The sequence below is a fragment of the Triturus cristatus genome, chromosome 11 (genome assembly GCF_964204655.1).
Source record: "Triturus cristatus chromosome 11, aTriCri1.1, whole genome shotgun sequence".
Lineage (NCBI taxonomy): Eukaryota > Metazoa > Chordata > Amphibia > Caudata > Salamandridae > Triturus > Triturus cristatus.
The window spans coordinates 927,224,090-927,251,490 of NC_140594.1; the positions used below are offsets into that span (position 1 = coordinate 927,224,090).

At 43.8% G+C, this 27,401-nt stretch overlaps 1 protein-coding gene across 1 annotated transcript in view; it reads left to right on the plus strand.

The window, feature by feature from the left end:
- SIAH2 (siah E3 ubiquitin protein ligase 2) overlaps window positions 1–26,404 on the plus strand; it is a 101,881-nt gene extending 75,477 nt beyond the window's left edge. The window contains exon 2 of the mRNA XM_085634905.1: window positions 25,298–26,404. Coding sequence (XP_085491031.1) covers window positions 25,298–25,855 — 558 coding nt within the window. The 3' untranslated portion in view covers window positions 25,856–26,404. The remainder of the gene's footprint in view (window positions 1–25,297) is intronic.
- The last annotated feature ends 997 nt before the right edge of the window (window positions 26,405–27,401 follow it).

Below are 27,401 nucleotides of genomic sequence, written 5' to 3' on the forward strand. Positions count from 1 at the left end.
TACCATGTGAAAAAGCCTTCTGCTGTTATATCATGAATCATGTTTGAGAGAAAGCTATTTTCTCATGCTTTTCCCACAGAGGTTTGGAAGGTGATCTATAAGCTAACTGAGCATATTTTCTGTAAATTCACATTATCTTTCTCAGTCATGTGAGAATGAAGTCTGACATTCTCAGTAAAACATGTACATCCAACAAGGGCAGAGACTGTCAGTTGATTCCTTTGTGTTCTACTGCAGCTTCCCAGAGTGTTCTAACGAACAACTAGAGCGCTAACAGTCTTACTTATGACAAAGGTATGGCACACCTGAAGCCATCTTGAATGGAATAAAGTGGTAACACTTAAAACATTTAATTTACAAAGGAACACAATGAGGGGATTCATTTTGCCATAGAAATTATGATTAGTGCTGCAGAAAGAAAAATTAGGGCACATTTTGACTTCTCAAATCCTCTTCTATGTCATAAAAAAATTCTGACATGCAGACTGAAACAGGCACTTTGAATACCAGCAGCAGACTTCCCTGGTGAGCAGTAGCTTTACTACAGTGATCTAATGAGCAACTAGAGTGCTAACATTCAGAATGTATGGCAAATGTGTGACATATCTGAATACCTTCTTGATGTAATCAAAGTAAACAAGCATTTACAATGCAATGGTCTCGGCATTGGTAAAGTTAGAGCTATTGGCATTGCTCATGACATTATTTTTGTTTATGTTTTTTGTTTTTAAAACATTTAAAGAAACGGCATTGTCATGAGCAATGCCAATAGCTCTAACTTTACCAATGCCGAGTCTCTTTGAAGTCACATTAAAGTTAGTGAAAGGTGTTACTGCTGCAGAGGTAAGATTTTTCTTTTCACCCCGAGGGCAATAATGGAGCGCCCGATAGGGACCCGTCTCAGCACCTGCTTTTTAGAGCTGCCGGTGATGAGCACCGGCAGGACCCGGCACACTTAAAGCTCTGGCTCTAACCCTCGCACATGCGAGACCGAGTGGCAAATGCTTGATTGTCTTGATGTGGAAAGGTCGAACTATTGGGCACGTTCTATATGTAGTTGTGTCTCTGTGAACGAGTCTGTATATCCGAGCGTCTGTCTTGCCAGTTTGCATGTTATCCTAGATGCCCATGTGGCAGCGTCTCTGCCCCCCGCTGTCTCTGGATGATGCCCGGATGTGCCCTCGCTCTGCAGCTGCAGGCGGAAGCTGGCGAGGGCAGCCGGGGGACCCAACAGTTCCCTCACATGGCGGAAGGCCTGCTGGTGGGCAGGATGTCCTTCCTTTGTGAGGCCCAGCGAGAGAAGCCTCAACTTCCCCAGCGCGGAAAGATGCAAGGAAAGGGGCGGGCGGGAGGACACAGGGCACTGAAAGAAACCAGCGAGCAGGGACGGAGAGGGGCAAGGAGAGATGGCGGGAGGGAGGACACGGAGCTCTGAAAGAAGCCAGCGAGCAGGGACGGAGAGGGGGCAAGGGGAGATGGCGGGAGGGAGGACACGGAGCTCTGAAAGAAGCCAGCGAGCAGGGACGGAGAGGGGGCAAGGAGAGAAGGCGGGAGGGAGGACACGGAGCTCTGAAAGAAGCCAGCGAGCAGGGACGGAGAGGGGGCAAGGAGAGAAGGCGGGAGGGAGGACACGGAGCTCTGAAAGAAGCCAGCGAGAGGGGGCAAGGAGAGATGGAGGGAGGACACGGAGCTCTGAAAGAAGCCAGCGAGCAGGGACGGAGAGGGGGCAAGGAGAGATGGCGGGAGGGAGGACACGGAGCTCTGAAAGAAGCCAGCGAGCAGGGACGGAGAGGGGGCAAGGAGAGAAGGCGGGAGGGAGGACACGTAGCTCTGAAAGAAGCCAGCGAGAGGGGGCAAGGAGAGATGGAGGGAGGACACGGAGCTCTGAAAGAAGCCAGCGAGCAGGGACGGAGAGGGGGCAAGGAGAGATGGCGGGAGGGAGGACACGGAGCTCTGAAAGAAGCCAGCGAGCAGGGACGGAGAGGGGGCAAGGAGAGAAGGCGGGAGGGAGGACACGGAGCTCTGAAAGAAGCCAGCGAGAGGGGGCAAGGAGAGATGGAGGGAGGACACGGAGCTCTGAAAGAAGCCAGCGAGCAGGGACGGAGAGGGGAACATCCTGTGACAGCGCCGTGAAGCCGAAAGGTGTGGAATTCTCTGAAAAATAATCACCTTCTGAAAGTATCACTGCTCGGCGGTTTTACAACCGTCTGTCTTGCCAGTTTGCATGTTATCCTAGATGCCCATGTGGCAGCGTCTCTGCCCCCCGCTGTCTCTGGATGATGCCCGGATGTGCCCTCGCTCTGCAGCTGCAGGCGGAAGCTGGCGAGGGCAGCCGGGGGACCCAACAGATCCCTCACATGGCGGAAGGCCTGCTGGTGGGCAGGATGTCCTTCCTTTGTGAGGCCCAGCGAGAGAAGCCTCAACTTCCCCAGCGCGGAAAGATGCAAGGAAAGGGGCGGGCGGGAGGACACAGGGCACTGAAAGAAACCAGCGAGCAGGGACGGAGAGGGGGCAAGGAGAGATGGCGGGAGGGAGGACACGGAGCTCTGAAAGAAGCCAGCGAGAGGGGGCAAGGAGAGATGGAGGGAGGACACGGAGCTCTGAAAGAAGCCAGCGAGCAGGGACGGAGAGGGGAACATCCTGTGACAGCGCCGTGAAGCCGAAAGGTGTGGAATTCTCTGAAAAATAATCACCTTCTGAAAGTATCACTGCTCGGCGGTTTTACAACTATGCACGCCCACGGTTCACTGGAGTTTGGGACAACCACACCGAGCACAAACAAGCCGAGGGCACCGGAAGACAGCACCGCCTTTCTCCGAGGCACAGCAAAAATGCCTCGGAGAAAGGGAGCCTCATTTTCGGAATTGGGGGCGTGTTTTGCTGTTGTCTCCTCCCTGAGACTTCTCGCAAAAAACACGCCCCCCGATCCGAAAAAGACGGGGCTTCAACGGAGTGACTGGACCTCTTCTCCAGTGGCTGGCCAGCATTTAAGAGGCCAGCCAATGGAGAACAGGAGAGAAGAGGGGCGGGTGCAAGCCCCTCTTCTCAAAGTCACTCAAACTCATTAAATCTCGGAGCGAGACTGCGCAAGCGCAGCCTTCGCAGCCGAGACCTAAAAACGGAAAGCATTTCCTACTGAGGAGACTGCAGTAAATGAGGAAATTAGGAAACTTCATAACAAATAAATCTCCCAAGATGGCCATAGACAAAAGAGCCCATATGCAGCACAAATATCACCCAGATGTAGCCCACATGTAGCCCAATGACAGAAGTGTGCAAAACACTTATTCTTTGTTTATTTGCAGTTTTATATAGTGCAGACTTGTCGGGTATTGGAATGCTTTACATGAGCATTGGTTACATCACACAAGATCAAATTCATTTTGGTTGTAGACATGGGGAGATTAAGTTATTTGACCACAATCACAGAATGTTGAGCTGAAGCAGAAACTCCAACCTGGTTTCCCAGTTGCAAAGTCTGCAGCTCTGGAAGTAACACCACATCCTCTCGCCAAGGTGCAACATTTAATCAAGTGGTCAACTGGATAAAAAAAACATAAAGATTACAAATAATTTAAAAGTGCTTTGTCGCTATTTGAAAACTCAGAAAATATGTCCTCATTTTAGTATTTTAGAGCACTAACCATAATTTTGATGCAAATAAGACCCTCTCATATATGTAATTTCTAAAGGAAATGCTCTAGGTATTACAGTTTTGATTACATCAAGATGACGTCAGGCGTTCCACACTTTTGTAATAAATATAGAATGTTAGCAATCTAGTTGTTCATTGCGGTACTGTTGAGAGGCAGAGGCCAGGGGCACGGACTCTGAAAATTGAAGGCAGGTTGGAGAGTGCAGAGGCAACAATTTGACCACACTGGGCAGGCAGGAAGGGCAGTGGCAACACAACAGACTATGGAGGGCAGTGGAAAGGGGAGCAAACCAACAATACAGGACTGGCAAGAGAGGCTGTGGAAATATGATAGACCATTGTGGGCAGAAGGAAGAGGCAGTGGTAGTACAACCATACATGCCAACAGACCCATTTCAGCCAGGAAACTGTCAATGTTTTTAAACTCAAATGGGCTTTATTTGATCTGTCTCCTGTCTACAATCTCCTCTTTTTCAATGTAATTCAAAGGGGAAAATCAATACCCCAGTTTTTTTCAAAATCTCCCTCTTACCAAGTTCAAAATGTTCGCAAGTATGGTACATTGAATCATGGTAGGCAGGAGGAATTGGGGTAGGGACATGGACTTGGATAACAGAGGACAGGAGGGACATGGAGAGGTGCACCAAACTGACCCTACAGGGCAGGCATCAGGGTTTGCAGTAGCACAATACACCACACAGCGCATGCGGGACGGAAGTGCAGCACAACAATCCATAGAAAGCAATAGGGAGGGGACAGGACCATGCACATGGACAACAGAGAACAGAGGGGAAAGAGGCAATGGTAGCTAGCTGACCATAATTGACAGACAGGAGAGAAAGCTGCAGCATAACAGACCATAAAGGGCAGGAGGGACGGATCAGGGGCATTACAATGGAACAGACAAGCCAGGAGGGAGGGAGTAGGGGGTCTGCACATGGAAACAGAGGGCTGGGGGCAAGGTGGAAGGGCAGGAGCAGCAAGATGACCATGGAGGTCAGGCAGGATGGGCACTAGAAACAAGACACACCATGGAGAGCAACAATGAGACTAAGGTGGCATACACACAGACCATGGAGGGAAGGTGGGAGGGGGTCAGGGGCAGCTAGCTGACCACACAGGGAAGGTGGGAGGGGCCATGGCAGCACAGAAGACCATGCATGGCAAGCGGGAGGGTTAGTGGCAGCACAATGGCTATGATGGACAAGAAGGAGGGTGCAGGGGCATGCACAAAGGACCATGGAGGATAGAAGGGAGGGTCAGGACCTAAGCACAGACAAGAGAGTTCAGGGGAAGGGGCCTCACAACAGACTGCGCGGGGCAGGCAGGAGGAGCAGTTGCAGCACAACAGATCAGGGAGGGCAGAAGGGTGTGGTAGTAAAATGGACCATGGAGGACAGGAGGAAGGGGATAGGGGCATGGCATGTGGACAGGCAGGGACAGGTTACAGTCATGTGACAATGCTAGGCAGGTGGGAGGGGAGTGGCATCTCAATAGAACACTCAGAGTAGATAGGAGTGGCAGGTCCATGGAACATAGTGGGCAAAAAGGATGGAGCAGGGGCATGCACAAAGACATCGGAGGGCAGGGGGAAGGAGAATAGGGGCAGCAAGCTAAGCACAGAGGCTAAGCAGGAGGTCAATGATGGGCCATAGAATTTGGCAATGGAGGGCAGGAGGAGTGGACTGGTACATCATGCTAAATGGAGGGCAGTGGCAGCACATCAGACCATGCATGGCAGGAGGGAGGAGGCTAGTCCATGGATTCAGACAACAGAGGATAGGGAGGAGGTGGATGGGGCAGCAAGCTAACTGTTCAGAGAAGGTGGGTATTAGGAACTTTATTGTTTTTAAAATGTGTCTGTGCGAACTACTTAAAATATGAACAAGTATGCAGCATAATCTCACTTTTATTCAGGAAGAAGAGGACATTTGTGACTGTGACTCCGGGTTCACTTGGCAGAAACACCCCCTGACCCTCCACCCCCATCGCAAAATGTAATGCCCGTGAAAAGGGTAGGTGGACGCAGTGTTATATAGAACATAGTCCTGAGAGCACGATTGAAAATGAAAACTAGATGTAGTATATGGTATATACTATATACCAAAAAGTGTGATATAAGATGAACCGGGGTGTGAAATATAATATGCAATACATTGTGCGCAATGACAAATTAATTGGAGAGCGCGAGATAGCACAGGCACTAGCGCGTGCTATGCCATATGCGCCTTGGAGTGTAATATGCACAGGGCAGTGTTGTGTAACATAACTAGTCTCTAAAGTTGTAATATAAAATATGTGCTGGGGAGTGTAACGTTGCAAATGCACTGTGACAAAGATATGGATCCCAGATTGTAATATGTATGGCATAGCGCTGTGCGTTATAGCATATACATCGAGGAAGGCACGTTAGATGAGGCAATATAACCCGTGCGAAGGCAAGTGTGGCATGACATATTCACGGGGTGGTGTTACAGTGCACATGGGCTAGAGAGTGTCATAGCATACGCACTAGCTGGTGGAATACAACACAGAGGTGTGTGGCACTCGGCGGGCACTGGTGGGTGTAACACAGCATTGGGCTCAGCCAGGAGCACGCTGTGACTCTCAAGTGAGGTTCGTCTCCTTTCCAGAGAGTAAAATAAAAAGTATTACACATCAGGCGGTGGATGTGTTTTTTATTAACCATGAGGGGGTTTCTTGCATAGTTTGGTCGAATTTTTGTCGTATCCCCTTTGAATGGCTTGGTGTGCGTGTATATTAAATGTGCCCGTCAATAGCTACCCATGTTTGTATAAATAAACGACTAGGGTGTCTACCGGGATTAGGCACGGTAGGGCATCAGACATGTCAGAGCTTCACTAGTGGTGTAAATACATTCCACATGGATTCATTGTATGCATAGTCGCCTTTTAATGAATATCACGCAAATCGTCATGGTGATAGGTACGTACGGTTTGTCCAGCATGTCCTAGGTGTGTCTATAAATATATATTTTTTTTAAAATAATAAAAAACAGTGGCCGGCCCTGGGGATTGGGGTCAAAAAAATATAATTAGGAGACAGGCCCTGGGGGATGGGGTCATCGGATCCAATAAATTAGAATAGGAAGGGGAACCACACAGCCCCCCTTCTTAAAAAATTAAAATAAATAAAAGACTGGCATCGTGCCGGAGGCGACGCCCCCTCCTTGCAGCACTCTGCAAACGCGCCCCCTGGCGAATTGTAAGTTGGGGAATTAATTCCTCTTCAATACTGAGGGTCCCTGAGAGCCAACTAGCCCAACAGGCATCTCCAGTATGCACCAGGGAGCTGCGCTGCAGACAGGTGTTCTGAGGCCAAGCCCCTTTTTACACCTCTCTGCAACGCAGCTCTCTGGCGCTTACTGGAGGCACCTAGTGGTCTAGTTTGACCCTAAGGACCCTTAGGATTCAAGGGCACTTAATCTCTCAACTTAGAACGGCCACAGGGCGCGTTTACACAGTGGTGAAGGGAGGGGACGGGGCCTGAGTTGACGTGTGCAAACACACACTATGGCACGTTTTAAATTGGGGATATAATTTCCCTTCAATACTGAGGGCCCCTGGGTGCTAACTAGCCCACCAAGTGCTTCCAGTAAGTGCCACTGAGCTGCATTGCAGAGAGGTGGTCCAGGCCGTGCCACTTTTTACACCTCTCTGCAACGCAGCTCTATGGCACTTACTGGAGGTACCTAGTTGGCTAGTTGGACACTAGGGACCCTCAGGATTAAAATGAACTTAATCTCCCAACTAAAAACGGACACAGGGCGTGTTTACACAGTGGTGAAGGGAGGGGACGGGCCCTGAGTTAACGTGAGCAAAAACGCCCTGTGGCCTGTTTTAAGAGGTAGTTTTAATCCCCCTGCCCTATTATATACTAGGGGCTTACAGAGGAGGTCATGCTAATCACAGGAGGACCCCAACGCATAATGTTCCCTAGTGTATGTAGGTGTTTTCACTGTATTCTAAGTGTCTTTTAACATAGCACTGGCTCTAGGACTGGTTAGTCAGACTCAGTTATCACCAGTATCCGTCTGAAAAAGTTGAGGGTACAGGATGATTTTGCAACAAGGCTTCTTTCTGCTCTTCTTTTTGTTCTTTCTGCAGGTTATCCTTCTTCCTGCACTTTTCTTCGTCTTTGAGGACTTCTGTTGCTTCTTTCTGCATTTCTTTTTTTTCTTTCTGTGCGTTTTTTCTTCTTTCTTCACATGTCCTATCTCTGTAGGCATAGTTAGAAATTAGCATTTAAAAAACCTTTGAAACCATGTCATGAGTGATGTAATATGTGACGTCATCAGCAGTGCATTGCGGGCGCGCGAGTTATAGTTAGCTGAACTTACTATAACGGGGGAATTTCAATGGTTTTGTACAAGTGAAAAGTCCAGCTAACTATAACACCCCTGAAACCTATGGTTTTTTCAGTGAATTTCTGAGGTTTTTTAAATGCTAATTCCTAACTATAACGTGCCTGAAACCTATGGTTTTTTGTGTGAAAAAAAAAAAAATATATATATATATATATATATATATATATATATATATATTCACTGAAAAAACCATAGGTTTCACACATGTTATAGTTAGCGGAAATTTTACTGATAAAAAACCAGTGAAATTCCCCCGTTATAGTTAGCGCAGGCAACTATAACTCACGCGACCGCAATCCTCTGCTGATGCTAATACTGTATTTAGACACTTATTTGCCCATGTCTTCTTCCATACATTTTTAGCTATACATATATTACAAATATTTTTTTTTCATAAAGACACATATGTCATCAGCAGAAGATTGCAGTCGCGTGAGTTATAGTTGCCTGCGCTAACTATAACGGGGGAATTTCACTGGTTTTTTATCAGTAAAATTTCCGCTAACTATAACATGTGTGAAACCTATGGTTTTTTCAGTGAATTTGCAAGGTTTTTTAAATGCTAATTCCTAACTATAACGTGTGTGAAACCTATGGTTTTTTCAGTGAATTAGTACGGTTTTTTAAATGCTAAGTTTTTTTCCCTTATAATAAGCCCTGTACATTTGGTGGCCTTCGGCCACCAAAAGCACAGGGGGTGGGGTAAGTGTGGATAGTGTTTTTTGCCCTTAACATAAGCCCTGTACATTTGGTGGCCTTCGGCCACCAAAAGCACAGGGGGTGGGGTAAGTGTGGATAGTGTTTTTTTTGTTTTTATTTTTTTACCGTACGCTTACGGTAAGCGTACGGTAAGCGTACCCCGCGAAATTGCCGAAAAAAAAATAAAACCGTTTTTGCACTTGGGGGATGTTTGGGGACTCCCTCAACATGACTATGTGGGAGGGAGTTGTCAAAACAGCCCCTTTACATGTTTTTGGGCTTGATATTTTAAAAATCACTCTCAGTGCGAGAGACAAAATGGCGGCCGCCGCTTCCTGGTTTCGGCCGATTCGAATGTTTACTAAGATCTAAGAGCCAATCAGAATCGCGCTCGCGCACGCCACCGTACGCTTACCGTAAGCGTACGGTAAGCGTACCGTAAGCTGGCTCAGATATATATATTGATTTAAAGGCTATTTTCTCAGAATCTACTGAACAGATTTACACCAAACCTACAAAAGGCACTTCCTTGACCTAGGGACTACCTCTCTGCCAAATTTTGAGTAATTCTGTTCAGCCGTTCGGGCTGTAGCTCGTTCTAAAGGTCCTATGGAAAAATGCATGGGAAAAACGCGTTTTGGGACCCCCCTTTTATCTCAGCCCCCGCTTGACGGATCCCCCCGAGACTTTCAGGGTAGGAGCGGAGCGTAGCGCCCCACCTATTTTGAAAAATTTGCGAGGATTCGTCGACCGGCGCCAAAGTTATTCAAAATAGAATGTTGAGGTTTTCCTATGGAAACGTGGTCCTAACTATAACTACCTACTGGCTATCGCCAGTAGGTAATATATATATATATATATATATACATACCTACCTACCATGGCTTAGACTTGCAATAAAAAAACCTTTGCAATTCACTGGAAAAACCATAGGTTTCAGGCATGTTATAGTTAGCTGGACATTTCACTCGTACAAAACCGTAGAAATTCCGGCGTTGTAGTTAGTTCAGCTAACTATAACTCGCGCCCCCGCAATGCACTGCTGATGACGTCCCATATTACACCATTCATGACATGGTCAGTGATATCAATGATGACATCTCAAATGACATAATCCGCGTGAAAATCTGATGCACCTCCTCACACCTGCATACAACCTTTGATACACCCACTCTAAAATACAGACTACCATTTTTGAAAAAATATACACACCAATACCAGTTACTAAATACGCACTGACTCATTTTTAGGTCTACACACCCACTCATTCACCCATACAGTCACTCATCCATGCAGTCACTCATCAATACAACACTATCATATGCACTCATACACCTATACAGACACTCACACACTGCCACATATCCAGAGTTACTCACACACTTCGTCAGCCATGCAAAGAATTAATCATACTTCCATTCACTCACCTATAGTTATGCAGACACAACCTCACTTATTCATACAGATACTAACACATAATTACTCTCTTATAGAATCACTGATACAAATACACTCATCCATGCAGCCACTCTCACAATTACTGACACTCACATATAGTTATATACACCATCACTCACATATTCTACCTTTTACATATGTAGTCACTTGCACATGTACCACTGAGACATCCATTCACACACACACACACACACACACACACACACACACACACGTTTCCACATGCACTCTTGAACCCATACACCCAGTGAATCAACCACTCACACATCTATGCACAAAGTCACACACCTCCCTAAACCACCCACCCACCCACTCAGGCAGCCATACAAATACTCGGGCAAGCAATCAATAACCCATATAGACACTCATGCAGCTTCTCACCAACCCATGCAGCAGCTTACATAACAATAGACAGACTGATACAGACTTTCACACAGTTTAGTCACTAACCCATGCATTCAGTAAGACACATTTAATCACGCACTTATACAGTCATTCACGTACCTACTAAATCCTCCATACAGACACTTATAAACCCACTCATTCCTCAATACAGCTTGGCATATATATATAAAACAAAATTAAACTTTACAGAAACACAGTCACTGGATGATGTCATCAGTGATGTCACTGACCATGTCATGAATTATGTAATATGTGACGTCATCAGCAGTGCATTACAGGGGTTCGCGTTAGCTGTACTAACTATAACGCCAGAATTTCTATGGTTTTGTTGAACTTATGGCAAGATGTTTATTCTTGAATTACAACCCACGCACAACGCGTATCGGGCCTCAGGAGCCCTTGTTCACATGAGATATATATTCTGTATGGATTTTTTTTTAATACAAGAGGTTGGCAAAACAGCTAAGGCAGTCTTCAAGCCAAATCTAAAAATGCTTAAAAGCAGGCGTAGAACCTGCCCAATACTTACTGATTTTTACCATTGGCTGCCTTTGACTTCACTCTTCTTATTCGTCGTGCGTCCTGCCAGCTGCTCACCACCTCCTGCAGTCTTCTCTGGGCGCATGTCCATGCTGTGGAGCATAGACCCAGCACAGCTTCCTGTTTGCGGCCAGTGTCCTTCTACAAGCCGTGTGCTGCTCCAGGTACTCCATTTTTTTTTTTTCTTCTTTTGCCCATACTCGTTTACAGAGTGCATGGCACTGAACGTCTTTCCCCCCTACCCCACCATCTGTTTTGCTCCCTGCTGACTGTTTACCCACCACCACATGCTGTTTCTGTCCCTCCCCCCCCCCCAACCTTGTCCGTATTCTTCCACTTCTCTCATCCATTTTCTTTTGCTCCCACCTCCTAAAAGGCTACACTATCATCAAAAAAGAGGAAAACTTTAAGGAAAATAAATTATTTGCTTGCACTTTAAACCACATGGTGGCAAAATATAGTCAAGCCGCTTGCGGTTCTGCCCTCGGCTATGGTTCACATTAGAAGGACACTGTTTGATAGCTGTCAGAAAACCAAGGCGTTCTAACTGACAAAATGAACGTGAAGTGTTTTCTCTTGCGAAAAACAATGCACACAAATTGTGTAGGCTTCAGCTACTTACTTTACATCTAAATTGTGACTTCTATTTAATGTTCCTGTGCATTAATTCAGCATAATTTACAATTTGTCAAATCCACACTCCTTAAACCAGCATTGGCAAAGCCAATAGATTCCGCCTTTGTGAGAGGTGTTTGTGTGGTAGTTATTTTTTATTTTTATCCCTACCCCATCCCCGCCAGACCTGTTGCACAGCAGCACGAGCTGCTGTAGAATATGGCTTAACGGAAAAAGGTGCTATGATGAGGCCCGTGTTGATTGTGTAAAGTTAAAAAAAAAAAAAAAAAAAAAGCAGCAACAAGTCTAAAAACATTGACACAACCAATAATTCACGCAAAGACGGAACGTGCTTTGCCAATGCTTGTTGTGCTTCCCATTGTCCGGGCCATTGACACAAAGTGACTTTTAATTTGTGATGCAGCACAAAGAGATGGTGTTCTCGTCAAATTCAACTTTCTACATTGCTTGACGAGCACCACAGACCTTCTGGTACACTCGCTTACCTCCCAGTGCTACTTCTTGATGGAAGAAGCTATCTTCTCCTTTCCATTTGGAAGCAACTGTTGATTCTTTAAGAATGGCAGATTTTTGCCATGAGATGCTCAATGGGGCTTTAAGCAAAACGAGTATAGCGGGGCTTTTAAACCTTACTAATCTTTGGCCTTAATAAATGAAACATGTAAGATACTTCTTAAATAAATAACTATTATTGTGCACTCAGTATATACCAAAAAATTATTACCGGTGCTATTTGTGATTACAGTTTTGTGTACTTAAAAATAAGTAGTATTATTGATTTAATATCTTATTGTGCTGCCCAACCTAAAAGACGATTCCTGTATCTCTTGGTCCTCTAGCTTGTGCAGGTTGCAGAAATGTATGGTATGCCATCTATAAGCACCAAGTTACTAGTAGGTTGTAGCATATTGGGTATGTTCTGGGGAAAAAAACTACATGGTATATTTACAAGGGCCTTGCGTCCTGCTTGCACCACGCAACGTGGTGCCTGCACGATGCAAAGCTCCAAGTCATATTTTTGAAGCCACATAAAGCAACTTTCCGTGGCTTTGAACGTCTTCATAAATGTGGAGTAATGCAACGCAGCTCAAATTGCTGCGTTGCATTACTTTGCATAAGGGATGCGTTCCATGGATGTTGCGGTGGGTGTTCCCACACAACTCCCATGTTTTTGATGCATTCCCACGTTTACTCAACCTGGTAATGTGCCAAAAATATAACCCTCCCCAGGTGGAGCGTAACGAGAAGAATCTTTATTTCTCCTAGCTTTTTCTTCTTTCTATGTGTGGTGAATTCTACAGCACAGGTATAAAGAGGAAAACGTCACTATGGATTATTTTTGTGCAGAAAGGTGCCCCTGCCTGCACAACAACAATTTTGCCTACAGCACAATCTCCCTTGCACCATGGTCATAGGAGCTAGGCTCCCAAAACTTCGGTAGCGTGGGGAAAAGGAGGGGAATGCACTGGTTAGGATAAATATGCTGCATTCCTGCCCTTTCGTGTGATGCAGGGCAGCACATGGAGATAGCTTGCTGTGCTGCTCCGTGCCACATTCTAGTACATTTGCTCCTAGTGCGTTAATGGATTTACGTTTTAAAGTTTTCACACCTGCCTTTTTTTTCAGTGTACCAGTCATTAACACTGTTTTTCTATGGCCACTCAGGATCATTCCTACCTACGACTATTAATGCCCCTTAGTGCCTGGGCCCTTTGGTTGTCATCACTGAGGTCAGAGGTTTCAGCTTCAACCACAAGACTCTGGAAATTAATTAGAGTTAAGATTTAGTAACGGTGAACTTGGAGGAGGACTGTTGTAGCTATAAAGCGAAATCTTGACGAAGCCAAAAGGTCTGGTTTATTCATGGTTTATGTGCTCTTTCGTGTAATGGTCATAAGCATTGTATTGTGTTGCATGCACTAAAGATAATGTGCATACAGGCACTAGTGGCAGACATTGAAAACCCTAATGCACAAATCTACATGCAAATGTAATGCCTGGCGTTAAAACACACATTGCACTAAAGCACTCCTTCGGATTTTTAGCTTACAAATCATTGGATGAAATAAGCCGTGAAATGCATGCAAGAAACCCAAAGAGGTTTCAAAAGTTAGATCTTTTAGATAACCCGTAACTGTTATTTTATCTGCGGTTGAATAAAGATGACTGCCAAATAGAGGATCTGTTATTAACTGGAAATGTGCCACCGCATTCCCAACAGAGAGCACACCTGTTTATTGATTTTTTTTATTTTTTGTGTGTGTTTTTGTTTGTTTAAACCCCGGTTCCCACTTTGCATTGTGTTCTTTTTTAGTTGGCACCTATGAAGCGGGTATGCGCTGTCTTTGAGCATGCTGTATTCAGTACATGCTGTATTCAGTACATGGGCTTCAAGCGGCCCATCGCTTTTCATTGGTTGTTCCGGGTGCCTTCCTAAATGACTTACTTTTGAAAGGTAAATCATGCCTATTGGTCCCTCTGTTTGGTCTGTGTTTCCATCCCATAGCGAATGGCCCTGTGGGGGGTGGGGGCGCTTCCTCAAGAGGAGCTACAGAGTGTTTCACTCCAAGCACAGATACTTTTGGCTTGGAGCAGGAAGCCAGACTCCTCTTGCTGCTGCCGCTGCTCCTGGTCTGTGCTGGTGGGTCCACCGTGCACTGGTTGTCTTGTGTGGTGCTACCTGCTGCCTGTACATCGCACATCTGCCATGCAATAGCTGCCTGTAATGGCACTTACAATGTTCATAGTCCTATTCGAGGTGCTCAGTGGGTAGAGACGGAATGAAACTACACTGCTTGTTATGTTATTTGTTTTTTGCAATTGCGGATTTCTGCCACTGAGGTGGCCTCACATTTTATCCTCCTATCATGGTCTTGTTGCTTGTGTAGCTCTAAACATGCTAATTGTACTAAGGGAGTAAAGAGGTGGTAAAAGAGCACTGCTTGCTATGTCACTCAGTTTTTGCAAAACTTACTCCTGGGACTGTTATGGCCTCGTAGCGCTAGTAACTTCTGCCTCTTGTTTTATACAGATGTTATTTTACATTGGTAGATTAGTGCTTAGATAATGTGTAGCCCTTTTCCAAGCACCAGGTGGAAGACACAGGACATTAAGTACTATGTTATTTAATTGTCTATTCTAGACTTCAGCCATTGCTATAGCTCCATAGTACCCTTACAATCTGGCATCTGTTAATCTTCCCCTATTATCCATCTGTTACTCAAATTATAATTCACATAATATTTCCAAACCTCTACCCTTCCGTTGTTTATATCCCCACCACCCAAAACAAAACCCTTATAACGACCATTAGAACAGGCAGTGAAAAGTTGCCAACATTCCAAAAAATAAGTACTAAACATTGTTTTGTTTTTTTAGATTCTTTTTTTTTTAAGTAAGGTTGTTCAGTTATACATAATCTCATCTTGATGATAGCTAAGGTAACAAAAATCCTTCTAACACTTTTTTTTATTATAAATTTGCAGCATGCTGCACACAAGCCATAATACCCTACAACATAGCTTAAACACGTTAGCAAAGCCGATAGCTCTGGCTAAGCACTTATAAGGTCCCTAAGGCGCGACCTATTGGCTTTGCCAATGCTTTTTACTTTTGTGCACTTGCTGCTTGGCTTTTTATTACAGCAGGAGCCACCTTTGGGTAATATCTAGTCTATTGGATGAGCATATGCAGTGTAGAAAACTGCAATATTAATTGGGCTGAAGCGCATCAGTGCAATGTGGCATGCACATCGGCTGTTCCAAAGGGGAGCCGGTCTGCACCCGGTTAGCGCCCAGTGTCAGGCGTGCGGCCAAAATATCCAGAGGGTACTTTTTACATTTACTAGCCTGTGATTGGGTCAGATCAGCTGTCAACTCCCTTAAACCTTACCCGTGCGGCAGACTCCATCTTCTATTCTATACCGGCCTCGGACGAGCCGAAGAATACATTTTGTTTTAATAACAAACGTCACTCTGCCCTGTTAAACTTGCTAAATATATCGACATGCATGATTTGATAATGGACATCGACCTACATTTTATTTTTATTATGAAGACTAGGCCACATGAAACCTCGAACCCTAACTTTGATCTCGCTATGCCTTTCGGTTTTAAAACACTCAAAATGAACTTGCACGTTTTCCTCTGACGTGCGGTTTAGTTATCGACAGCAACCTCTCACAGGACACACGCAACGCGCAGCTTGAAATGGAAGCCATGTTCTCGATTACACTGAGATACAGCGATCGGGTCGGTTATCCGTAGGCCTATCCCTTACTTCATCATTCAGCAGGACGAGTGGGTTAATGAGTAGGCAGATCCCACAATCATGTCTTGAGGAATGAGGAAATGCCCTGATCTTGAATCCATAAGTACTGCACTTTCCTCCGCATTATTTTTCACCTTTGGCACCGATTTGGACGCCCCTTCCCTTGGTACCAAAAAGGTGTTTTTTCCTTATATGCATCTCTACCGACAACTGCCACTTTGCATCATTCTTTACAGTAGCTTTAAACATCCTTTTGAAATATCCTTTTACTCTACTTTTTCGACAACCACAGTTAATAGATTACTCCATGGCATCAATACTTACAATTAGCTATTGTAAGCAATTGGGTTATTGGTTGTGATTGATGTGAGTCCTTCACAAGTAATAAGTGGGCAGATTCCCTTTACTGGGAGCCAAGTATTCTAGTATAGCACTTGACTCTCGAAGGGTAGTGAAGCCGAGCAGTCCAACGCCTACTAAGGGGATGTGGTGTGGGCTAGTAACCTTAACACACTGGTACACACAATCTGGTAGATACGCACCTAGTGGGTCCTGAACAGTGCTTAATTTGAGCCAGTGCTTTCCAGTGCTCAGCACTGGCACCTAATTGTTAACACCATATTTAGAACAGTCCACCACATGGTGGCGCTGCTAATGTAATTTAGAGATGAGCAGAACAACGGTAGTTTAAGACTCCAATATACATTAAAATTGCTAATACCTGCCTCCCCAGCCACTCCTTTAGCTTTAGGGACCTGCAATAATCTGAACTGTTGCATTTACATGCAAGAGAGATGGTTAGTAATTGTTTTGGCAGTGTTGACAAGGGCGATGGGTGGTGCAAGCTGCAGTGGAGTCCTGGCCACAGCCCTTAATATTTTACAAATTAAGCACTGAACCCTGTAACCTTAACACCCCGCTTATACTAGACTCAATATCACAATATAAGGAGGTGTCCTAGCAGGCATACTGGTTTTGTCCGGTTGTCACTTTAGTAAAATTAGAAAACATGTTATAGAACCATTGAAATTAATGATGATGGAACCAGTTAAAACTTTGCATTATCAACCATCAACATTGTGAGTAAAGCATTGGTTTTAATAACCTCTATCCCAGGGTCTTATTTCTACTTTTACTATGCTGCTATTGAAGCTTTAGGACCACCCAACAGTGGTCTATGCACTCCAGAGATTATAAGCAGGACCACTGGTATTATGTGGCAGGAGAGGGCCAAATTATGTGGCAGGGTTGACTAAATATGCAGCAAGAAAAGTCAAATTATGCTGCATAGTGCAGCACATTTTGTGATGGTGTTACTTCGTAATTTTTATTTTTTTTACAATTGTTAAAACTGTTTAGGCATTGGGTGTACCTCACAAGTACCAGTTTAAAACCCACATATAGCATTGGGCAATAGAAAGGTGAACATTGCACCTTTGCAAAGTGCCTTCCACTGTGGGGCAACACATGTTGCTGCGTTTTTAGTAACTTTTGAACCGTTTGAGCTAGATGCAATTTTTTTTGTTAAAATATACACATTATGCAGCAGATGATGGATTATATGACGAGGGGGGGGGTCCTTTGGTGAAAGGTTGAATTGGGAAGGGTTCCCCATGCACATCTCCTCCTGAATGTTAAAAGTATAAAAGAACGTTCTGTTGACACGCTGGGTCTTGGCTCTTCATGTAGGGGTAGTTTGACAGTTACAGCGAAGTGTATTCTGTGCCTGTTGTCTCAAAGGACCTGGCTTCATCTAGCAACTTATCTTGCCCCATAGGGCCAATGCGAGTGTTCTTGGGCTTGTTTTGCTGCTGGTGGTAAGCCCCATCATCCAGGAGCTTTTTCTCAGGCCTTCTGGCTTCTAAAGCACCAATTTTGTTGGCAACCTCTGGCTCCCTGTTCCAGACCAGTGCTCTGCATGGGCTCCTGGTGTTCTCTCCTGCTTGGATGGGTGTCTCTCACACCCCCTCTGGAGCCAGTAAAGTGAACACCCTCCATGCTGCACTCTCCAAGAAATGAGTTTGTGACTGGGCCTCCTGTGTGTTAGCAGAGTCGAGGGCAAGTCCACGGAAGTACCAAGGAAACCATCTAGGGTCCTTAATCGGGCCCATCCCCTAAATGTTTCTCAAAGATAAGCAGAACCGTGCCACTAGCTCTCAAGCGAGTCATTCAAGTCTTGGGAGCCACCTAGAGTTAAGTTTCTCAGTCCATCCTAGCCGTGGCATCAGGTGACTTCTGCTTCCATCTGGGCATTCTTTCACCATTCCTGCTCCCTGATCTGGTATCTTCTCAAAAGTCTCACCCTGGTGCAGGTGTTTTTAAGTGGGATGGAAAGTTCTAGAATCCCCCCTCCCCCGCCCCCTTCCAAGGCCAATCCAGCTGCATCACTTCTCCCTTGGCCAAAACCTTCCACACAGCATTATGGGACATTTTAATATAAGGACTTCCAAGTTGTCTATGGAAAGATCTTCTGTGGGAGGCACGGCTCAGCTGATACAGCTGCTTGACCCTCTTCCTACCAAAAGTCAAAGGGAAGCCACTCTTCACTTCTTTGTTTCCTTGGGCTATGGCTTTCCCAGACCAGGTGCAGTGTGAGAAGTGAATTAGTCATTGCAGATTTCCTCCCCACAACTTATTTACACAAACTGGGTCAAGCATTGTTAATGGCTCTAGTGTCAGGAGGCCTTAGATCGTCCTGCTGGCCAGAAGAGTACTTAACATAGCCCAGTGGGGAAAGGAGATGGAACCTGATGATGGCTGATCCAGGGGAAAAAAGACAATTATTTAAGTGCTATGAGCAGTTTAGATCTGATTAAAGTGACTGTGGATCTACACTTGGGATGCATATTTACCATAAGATTGATCTCTCCATTCCTCACTGGATCCTGTAGGCCCGAGTCGGGTGAAACTGTACTTTGCTGCAGATTTTACTTGGAATGTGTAATTCAGTTAGCCACCACAGATTTCAGTAAGCACTACAGGCTTGCATTATGAATGTCCTCTCACATTATATGGCCCACCCTACCTCGGTATCCATTACATGAAGGGGTCCCTTATGCAACAGGCTACCTGTATGCCAATGCAGGGCTATACAAGATGGTACCCTCACATGTGCAAAACACACACAGGAGTTCTTGTGTAAGCAGTAGCCCAGAACCTCCTACTATAGCTGTGCGGCAACACCTTTATCTTAAAAGCAGACACAGACTATTGGAAACACAGGCTATTGGAACTGGGTACATTTTGCTCATAATTTACCATGAGTGAAACTCTGTTGATGAGACTCACTTACAGTAAAAGTACAGAAAACTTGTAGAACAAAAGCAAACCTTCCAGGGGTATTAAAGGGAAGATTCAATTTCTTACAGTAATCGACATCCTTGACTCTGCCTGACACGGATTGAGGGCAATTGTTCCCTCTTTTTGGGCACCCAAAATGTTTTTTTTAAAGTGAAATTGAAGATATTGTTATCTGCATGTAAACTCTGGTACCAAATCAGGTCTTTAAGAATCCCATACTACGGTGACTATGCTCCAATATGGGCATCCCCAGAAACCCCAGAATGTATGAAAGATAAACTCTCAAACACTCCGATTTAGGAGGGTATAACTAGATGGGGTCAACTACTCGTAGGAAACATCTTAGTAAATTGGGAACACGTCACTAATAACCAACAGTAACCTCTCCAGATTCAAGTATTACCAGCTGGTAAGCTGGGTAAAATCCCTGGAGAAGGACGGTATGGGAAATGGTGGACTGGAAGCGAAGTTACAAGGAAGTTCAATGCAAAAGAAGATCTCATGTTGGTATTGAATGTTGATGCTTGCCAAGGAAGAGGAGTTCACCCTATCCATAGAGACTTGGGTTAAAGATCTGCTGATGCTGGATGTACAATATCTCTGGCAGGTATCAATGTCTACTTTGTGGTATACAATTAGCTCTGGTCATCTCAGAAAAAATAATTTATTTAAAGTGCATAGATCGTACTGGGTGCCAAAAAAACTGACAAATTAGTAACCAAGTGGTGACGTGTTGTCCCAAGTGCAGAGAGGAATAGGCTAACTATATACACGTTTCGACAGTGCCCCCTAACTCCAGTCATTTTGGCAAGATGTGGGTAATGTCCTCTCAAAGGTGTTGGGTCAAGAGCTAGAGGTAAGCACAGTTCTAGTTATGTTAGTGGTTGTAAATGGAGATGGGATAAGAGCTAAGTTAAGTAACAAAGAAAAAAATCTACTATTTGTATTAATATTGTTAGCCAGACCTGAGAAATGTATTACATTTATAACTCCTAGTCCTCCCACGAAATGTGATTGGCGAGCCTCAGTCCAAAAGATCAGGAAATTGGATCGGAGTGGAGCATAGTGTAAGAGGTCTGGAGTTTTAGGATATATGGGAACAACAATTTTCACTCTGAGATTTAAGGGGGTATGGACATCGAATGGTCTGCTAACTCTAGAGCTAATTTCCCTTTTATCTAATGGGACCCGAAGATAGGGGACCCGTTGCAAATACATCCACGCTGGCATAGAGAGAATACCGGAATCCTGATCACTTCTGAGATGTTTATTGCTTAAATGAGGACACGAAAACTTGATTCTGCCACAGATTTGACCACATTTGTTTTCCTTTTGTGCCTTAGAGCAAAATGTTATACTGATCCAGTATGACATGTATTTTCATTCCAAAATGATTTTGTTTGTAAATACTTATGTTTTTCCTTAACACCCTCCATTTTTACCAGTATTTCTGATTAATGTTGAAAGAGTCTTCGATCTTCAGTCCCCAAACAATTTAGCAATGGGGCCTCCTTGTGATCTTCCATAAACCTTTCAGAACTACCAACCATGCCTTTTAAATAGGTCCTTTCTCCCAGGAAGCAGCCAGTACACCGGACGTAGGATACCAAGACTTGAGTTGACTAATAGTGTGCAATATGCAGATTAATGTACCACTTTCCAATTCTTTGTACTATTCACATGACAAGTCTCTTCACCATGCAGTAGTATCTATCACCCACTAATTCTTTACCTTGATGTTGCAGGTTTGCCATCACTTCAATGCCCCAGGTGTGAAGTTTTTATGATTTGGCTTTTAGGGACCTGGTCTTGTTAAGTATGCTCCTCATGAAGCCCATATGAGTTTCATCGAATTCTCTGTAGTATTTATTCAAAAAGCACTTCTGCTCCTTATCTGTCTTGCAGTTGTTCCCTACAGACATCAAAATTAAATCCATTCACATAACTAAGCATGTGTGGACACTTGTAAGATATACCTTCACAGTAAAACTACCTCTTGATACCTGCACTGGTATTGCTGCAATCTCTTTCCTGACATACACTGATGCACGTAGGGGCTTAAACTTTCAGCATGACCAGGGTCTTGTGGATATATTGGTCCTTGCTCCTTTGATCAATTGTTAAGAATGTTAAAGCATTGCCTTTCTGTACCATGGTTTAAGTATCGCATGATTCTAAATAAATTGCTACTTTGTTGGTGGCAGATGTGCTTGTGATTTAGCATTGGTGTAGCTTGGTATGTTCTTGTGGTGGCCTGAGGTAACTTGGATAAGTAACAGTGGCAGACAATGTGTAATGCAATTTCTCTATGTTGCGGTAAGGTTTCTCAGTTTCAGTCTCTACAGTACAAGATTTGAGTTAATATCTAAGTGAGATGGAAAGGATTTTTTGAGGGATCTGAGTTTAAAACACAAAGTGTGTAATTAAGGTGGAGAGGTTCACCAACCCTGGAAAAGAAATGTTCCCTTTGGCTAAAAGAAGTGACTTGTATTGAAAATAGGAGTTGCAAAATAGAATCCTGCTTACCATGAGACACTACACCAATGCTGGAGTAGCTCATTTTGAATTGTGCAAACGTTTCCGACTAAATAACAATGTAAAGCTGGGTTTTGTTAAATGGGAAAAGCATTGGTGAATGTTGAATGACTGACATAAGAGTTGTGCAGTCAAGGACGGAGGCGCGGAAAGATTATGAATAAGTGGTTGTCCACATCATGGTGTGAAGCGGGTGTGGGTGGATATGGTAAAAGGGGGAGTTCTGGTGGGAATGTTCAAATGTCACCAGGCATTTTCGCATGCAGTTATTTACAAATGCAGTAACGCTTGAATGGATGAATCTGGAATTCCAGTTGCATTACTTTATACAGAATGTGTGAAAGAAGTGATCGAGAAGGTAGCATAAACCAGTGGTTTGGGAGTGAAATATGGTAGCGATGGCAGCAAAGATATGAACTCATGTGAAAGTTGCGGGTAGGCATTAGACCATTTTGAAGGAGCTGCCATATGTTTGTGACTACGTATCGGGCATAATGTGTTACCTGTGATGATTTAGATTTCCTCTGTAATCAGCATATTGTTAGATGTCTCATGTTTGTGTTTTATTTCAAGTTTAGTTGTTTTGTATTTGTACTCTATTGTAAAGAAAGGTGTTCCGTGATATATGCCGCTTGTCCGCTTAAATGCTTAGTCATTGTTCAAAACCTTACAGTATTATTATATGGTTTTTGTTATTTTTTTATTATCTGTTTTGAAGCCAGTCGGTTGTTGTTATGTGTGGCATAGGCCCTTATGAGTAAACTTGCTTACTAACTTAACTCTGGTAGGGGTGTTCTAGATTCCAGACCAGCACACACCATAGCAAATAGATAAAACATTGTTTACTTAAAAATGTGCTGTTGCCATGGCCATCTTGCCTTATTTCTCACTCTTGTTTATATATGTTTTTTTAAAGTGCCACAGAGATGCAAGCATCAGTATACTTTAGCTGCTCCTTCAGCATAAAACTATTAATCAGTCGATTCACAGGATTTCTTTGCCTATGAAAATCAATATCCAATTTGGGTCCTACTGAAAAGGCTGGTCTTGCTAAGATGCAATTCAGAGTTCCTTGTCAATAAAAAGTCCAATTGCCTTATCCTAGGGGATACATTATTAAGGGGGTAACTGAAAGACACCCTGTTAGCAGAGCACGTGTAGGCAGTTGACTCCCGATAATATTTACAAAAGATAATCCATTTGTAGAACATCTGGTTCTACCGTTGTTTATCGAGCACGCCCATACACCTCACATCTATTGCTGCACAATCCTAATCAACACACAAGACTGGTTTGTAAGCACACAGCAATGGAACTGACAATGGGTACTACCCCTACTTGGCTGATTCAGCGTGAATACTAATGGGTTTTTCTGTATACCAATCTATAGTACCTTTGGGGTGATTAAGCACTCTGCTGCTGATCCTGTAAAACACTAAATAGTGTATATCACCTTCTGCCATATTAACACTTAACAAGTATCTCACACAGTCCTTCCACACCAGATTCTGTCTTTGGGAGGCACAGAAGGGCCCCCTGAGATGCTTAATTTTATCCGCGATAAAACTGCCCCAATTCATGCTTGTAAAGGAGGATAGCATTGTTCTTGGTTTTTACCTTGACTCGAATGGTAATACTGAAGTGGATTTAAGACAGTACCCGAATCCTGGATCTTGAGGTGTTAGTAACATTGTTCCTGGCTGTATGTGGCCAGGGGACCAACTGTGATCACTATTTCTGTGTTTGTAGTGAGATCTAGTGCTAGTGCTTCTATGGAAATTGGAAACTGTCTCTAAGCAATTCATGGACCCCTCTACACATTAGTACCTTGTTGTATTGCTTCTGTAGATCACTTGCACACTGATTCCCTGTTTTCTTTAATATTCCTAAGTATGGATCTCCCGTTCCTCCCTTTCTTGATTATGACCAAATCTATCAATCACCGAGCTGACAATAGGACAGCAGACTAATGGGAGACTTTCCACATGGATATCTGCTTAAGTATTGAAGTGCATGTCTGAATATTTGTTGAAATGATCTTGCAAGGATTACTGGGCTGCTAGATGTGTTTGGGTAATATCTAAACAAGGTCTTGAATAAACAGTGAGGAAAAAAGGTTAACTTCCGGATGTACACGAATCATTTCAGAGTGCTCAATGTGTAGAGTATTAGAAACTGATTTAAGACTGGTCCAAACTAGATCGTTGCACTGAGGATACTGTGAAGCATGTAGAAAACTGCATCCGGCTCCAAGTTAAACACGTTATTCCCATTTACTGAGGTACAATACATGGCTCTCAGGACAACAGACTTACAGGATTCAGCAAAATGTCAACGAAAATAACCGTGCTAAAATGTGGTCAAACTAAGTCCACAACAAACCTGCACACTTAGTGGAATACTCTTGTATACAGTAAGTATGTTCGCTTATTGATAGTCATAGCACATGGTTCTGCCAACTGTTTAATATGGTGATGAAATAACTTTGTGGTTGAGTTCTTCCTCTTGCTCCAGCCTCTCCTATTTAATTGTGTCGGTATTCAAAACGAGCGGATGTTGACACGAGGCTACAATTCTGTAACCTCGCTCAAGCTTCCAACTCTCACTGCGTTCCCTATCTATTCCAGTAATAAATCTACTCCTGTTACACAAGATGCTCCAAATTCTTTTTACTCCAACTGAGATGGCCAGGAGAGACCAGGTTTATTTATTCTGACTCTTTATATAGGGTGTTCTGGACCTGTATGTGTGGCAGAGGGTTTTACATTGTTTGTTTTAGTTAAACCAGAGTGGGCAGAAAAATCATAAACCGGACATTAGTACTTGATAAATAGGTAAAGAAACGCATTGGAAAATTAACTCAGAAAATATTTTTGCATCAAGTAATCATGTTAATTTCCAAAGTGAGCGGTTTTCCGGATTGATCAGTGATGGATTTGCTTGCCAGTCGCAAAAGCTGAAAGTTTCTAAACTAACTTGCAACGTTACCACACGTGCCATTACACTGCAAGTCGTATCAACGACTTGCTGTAGGGGGCACGCTGGACTTGGGAATAGTATAAATTACTATTCCTACTCCAGTTTGTGCAACAGCAGGGAATGTATTGTATTTAGAATCCAACACATTCCCTGGTGTTGCACGCCCCCCCTACAGCAAGTTGTTGATAAAACCTACGATGTAATGGCACGCGTGGTAACCATGCAGTCGTTGTAACGACCGCGTTGTAAAGTTACCTCGTTGTGGAGACAGCGTTGTAAATGCTGTTTCCCTCATCCCCCTGTGTGTTACACAAACTATTTGCCTGCATCAAATGTGTTCCAATGGTGGTGATGGGTGTGAACATGGCTAAAGGTATATTTCATTTGTTACCGTATCTTGTCTAATGCTTGCTGTTCTGTCCCTTTCTACTTAGTATGCATCAACAGGATGTTCAATAACCCTTCACCATACAGAAAAAACAGACCACGAAGATGCGTGTGAATACCGTCCCTACGCGTGTCCTTGCCCTGGGGCTTCCTGTAAATGGCAAGGGGCATTGGAAGCAGTCATGTCACATCTCATGCATGCCCACAAGAGCATTACCACCCTCCAGGGAGAAGATATTGTCTTTCTTGCTACGGACATTAACCTTCCAGGTGCTGTGGACTGGGTGATGATGCAATCTTGCTTTGATCATCATTTCATGCTAGTGTTGGAGAAACAAGAAAAATATGAAGGTCATCAGCAGTTTTTTGCAGTTGTCCTACTAATTGGCACACGTAAACAAGCTGAGAATTTCGCCTACAGACTTGAACTTAACGGCAGTCGCCGCAGACTGACATGGGAGGCCACGCCCCGTTCTATTCATGATGGTGTAGCTGCGGCAATTATGAACAGCGACTGTCTAGTTTTTGATACTGCCATTGCACATCTTTTTGCAGATAACGGTAACCTTGGAATCAACGTGACAATTTCTACATGTTGCCCGTGAGATATACATGTCTGTATGGCTGTGAAATTATCTTTGTATTTTATTGTCTTTCTTATTTCACTTTGTCTTTATGGGTGTTAAAAGAGAAACAAACAAGTCCTTTTTTGGTTTTGTTTACAAGTCTTAAGCAACCTAATACCTAATGATCAGGTGCAGAAGATGAAGTGGTGTCATTTGAGATAGAGTGAAATCCATATGGACTACTAAACTTTTAACTCACTTAGTGCTGAGCATCAGTGCAGCTGAGTACTTTGAGTGCCTCTCTGTTTACAATGAAAATATAGCACTGTGACTTCTTCGTTTAGTCACTCCTTAAAAGAAATGAGATCTTGGCGTGACCTAAGGAGGTCATGAGATATGCACCTTAACGTTATTGTGGTTAGATGTTGGCTGCCCTGCATCAGATAGTTACTCCTGAAATCCAGCTTACTTATTTAATACCATAAAATATTAATTTATTGAAATAAATACAATTTTATAAATCGTGTGCTATTTAAAGACTGTTGCCATATTCAATATAGTTTTTTAATAAACTCCATCAAACTTTTTTTTTTGTTGTCACTGGCCCATTATTGAGAGAAATGCAAATATTCACTTCAAATAGAGGCACAATCCTCAGAAGGCAGATTAGTATTAAACATGAAATGTATGAATAACAAAACCATATGAATCCGGATGGAGTGTTAAATTTTTTTTTTAGCATAGCAGAAATCCCTTCTTAATGTGGCGGAAGTGGTGCCGTTACATCTGACGTGTCCTCCACTTCAGGCGCAAAGAATAAGAGATGAGGGTGATGAGTGTAGGGAGGGCCTTAGCTGTGCAGAACAAAGCACAAGTAAAAAACTGATTGATTCGTAAAATATCTTGTGGTTTAAGGGAAGCTGGGATTTCACATGGGTTGCACCTACCCTGTTCCCAGGTTAACCTTTTATTGTCTTAACCTGCAATATGATTTTGCCACCCAATGTGGTCAACAAATTCTTGCATCACTTTGTGTTTTGGAAGCTGCTGGTGTTGCGCTTATGCCTCCTTTGGTAGCCCACATTGTTCTCATTTACCTGGTGGTCTTGGTAAACTCTGGCATGGTGTCCATAGAAGTTCTGGACTTTCACTGGTGCTGCTCATTCGTGTACCCTTCAATCATTTGAATAGTCCCCTTGGTAAGGAATAAAGATTTCTGCTTCTACCAACCTCATCTCAGACTGTCACACCCCGATCTTCTTTTGGCTGCCACCCCCTCCTCTTCTCACCTGGTCATACTTTGTCTTACACCTCTCCAAACACCTCCTTTCTTTTTCCTTAATAATCAACCCTATTCTAGTCTCTCTCATGCGCTCTAGGCCTTGCAGTACTATTTTATCTGCCCCCCCCACTATTCCAGACCTCTCTTCCTTTTCTCATTCCCTCTACCTGACCTAGGTGTAGCTGCGCCCAATTAACACGATCGATGGATAAAAAAATGTCTAATCTATATATATTCCACCTCAACTTTTGAGTCGCCAGGGAGTTGATTCTGATGCTCATGAAATGGGTCCTAGTGATGTGT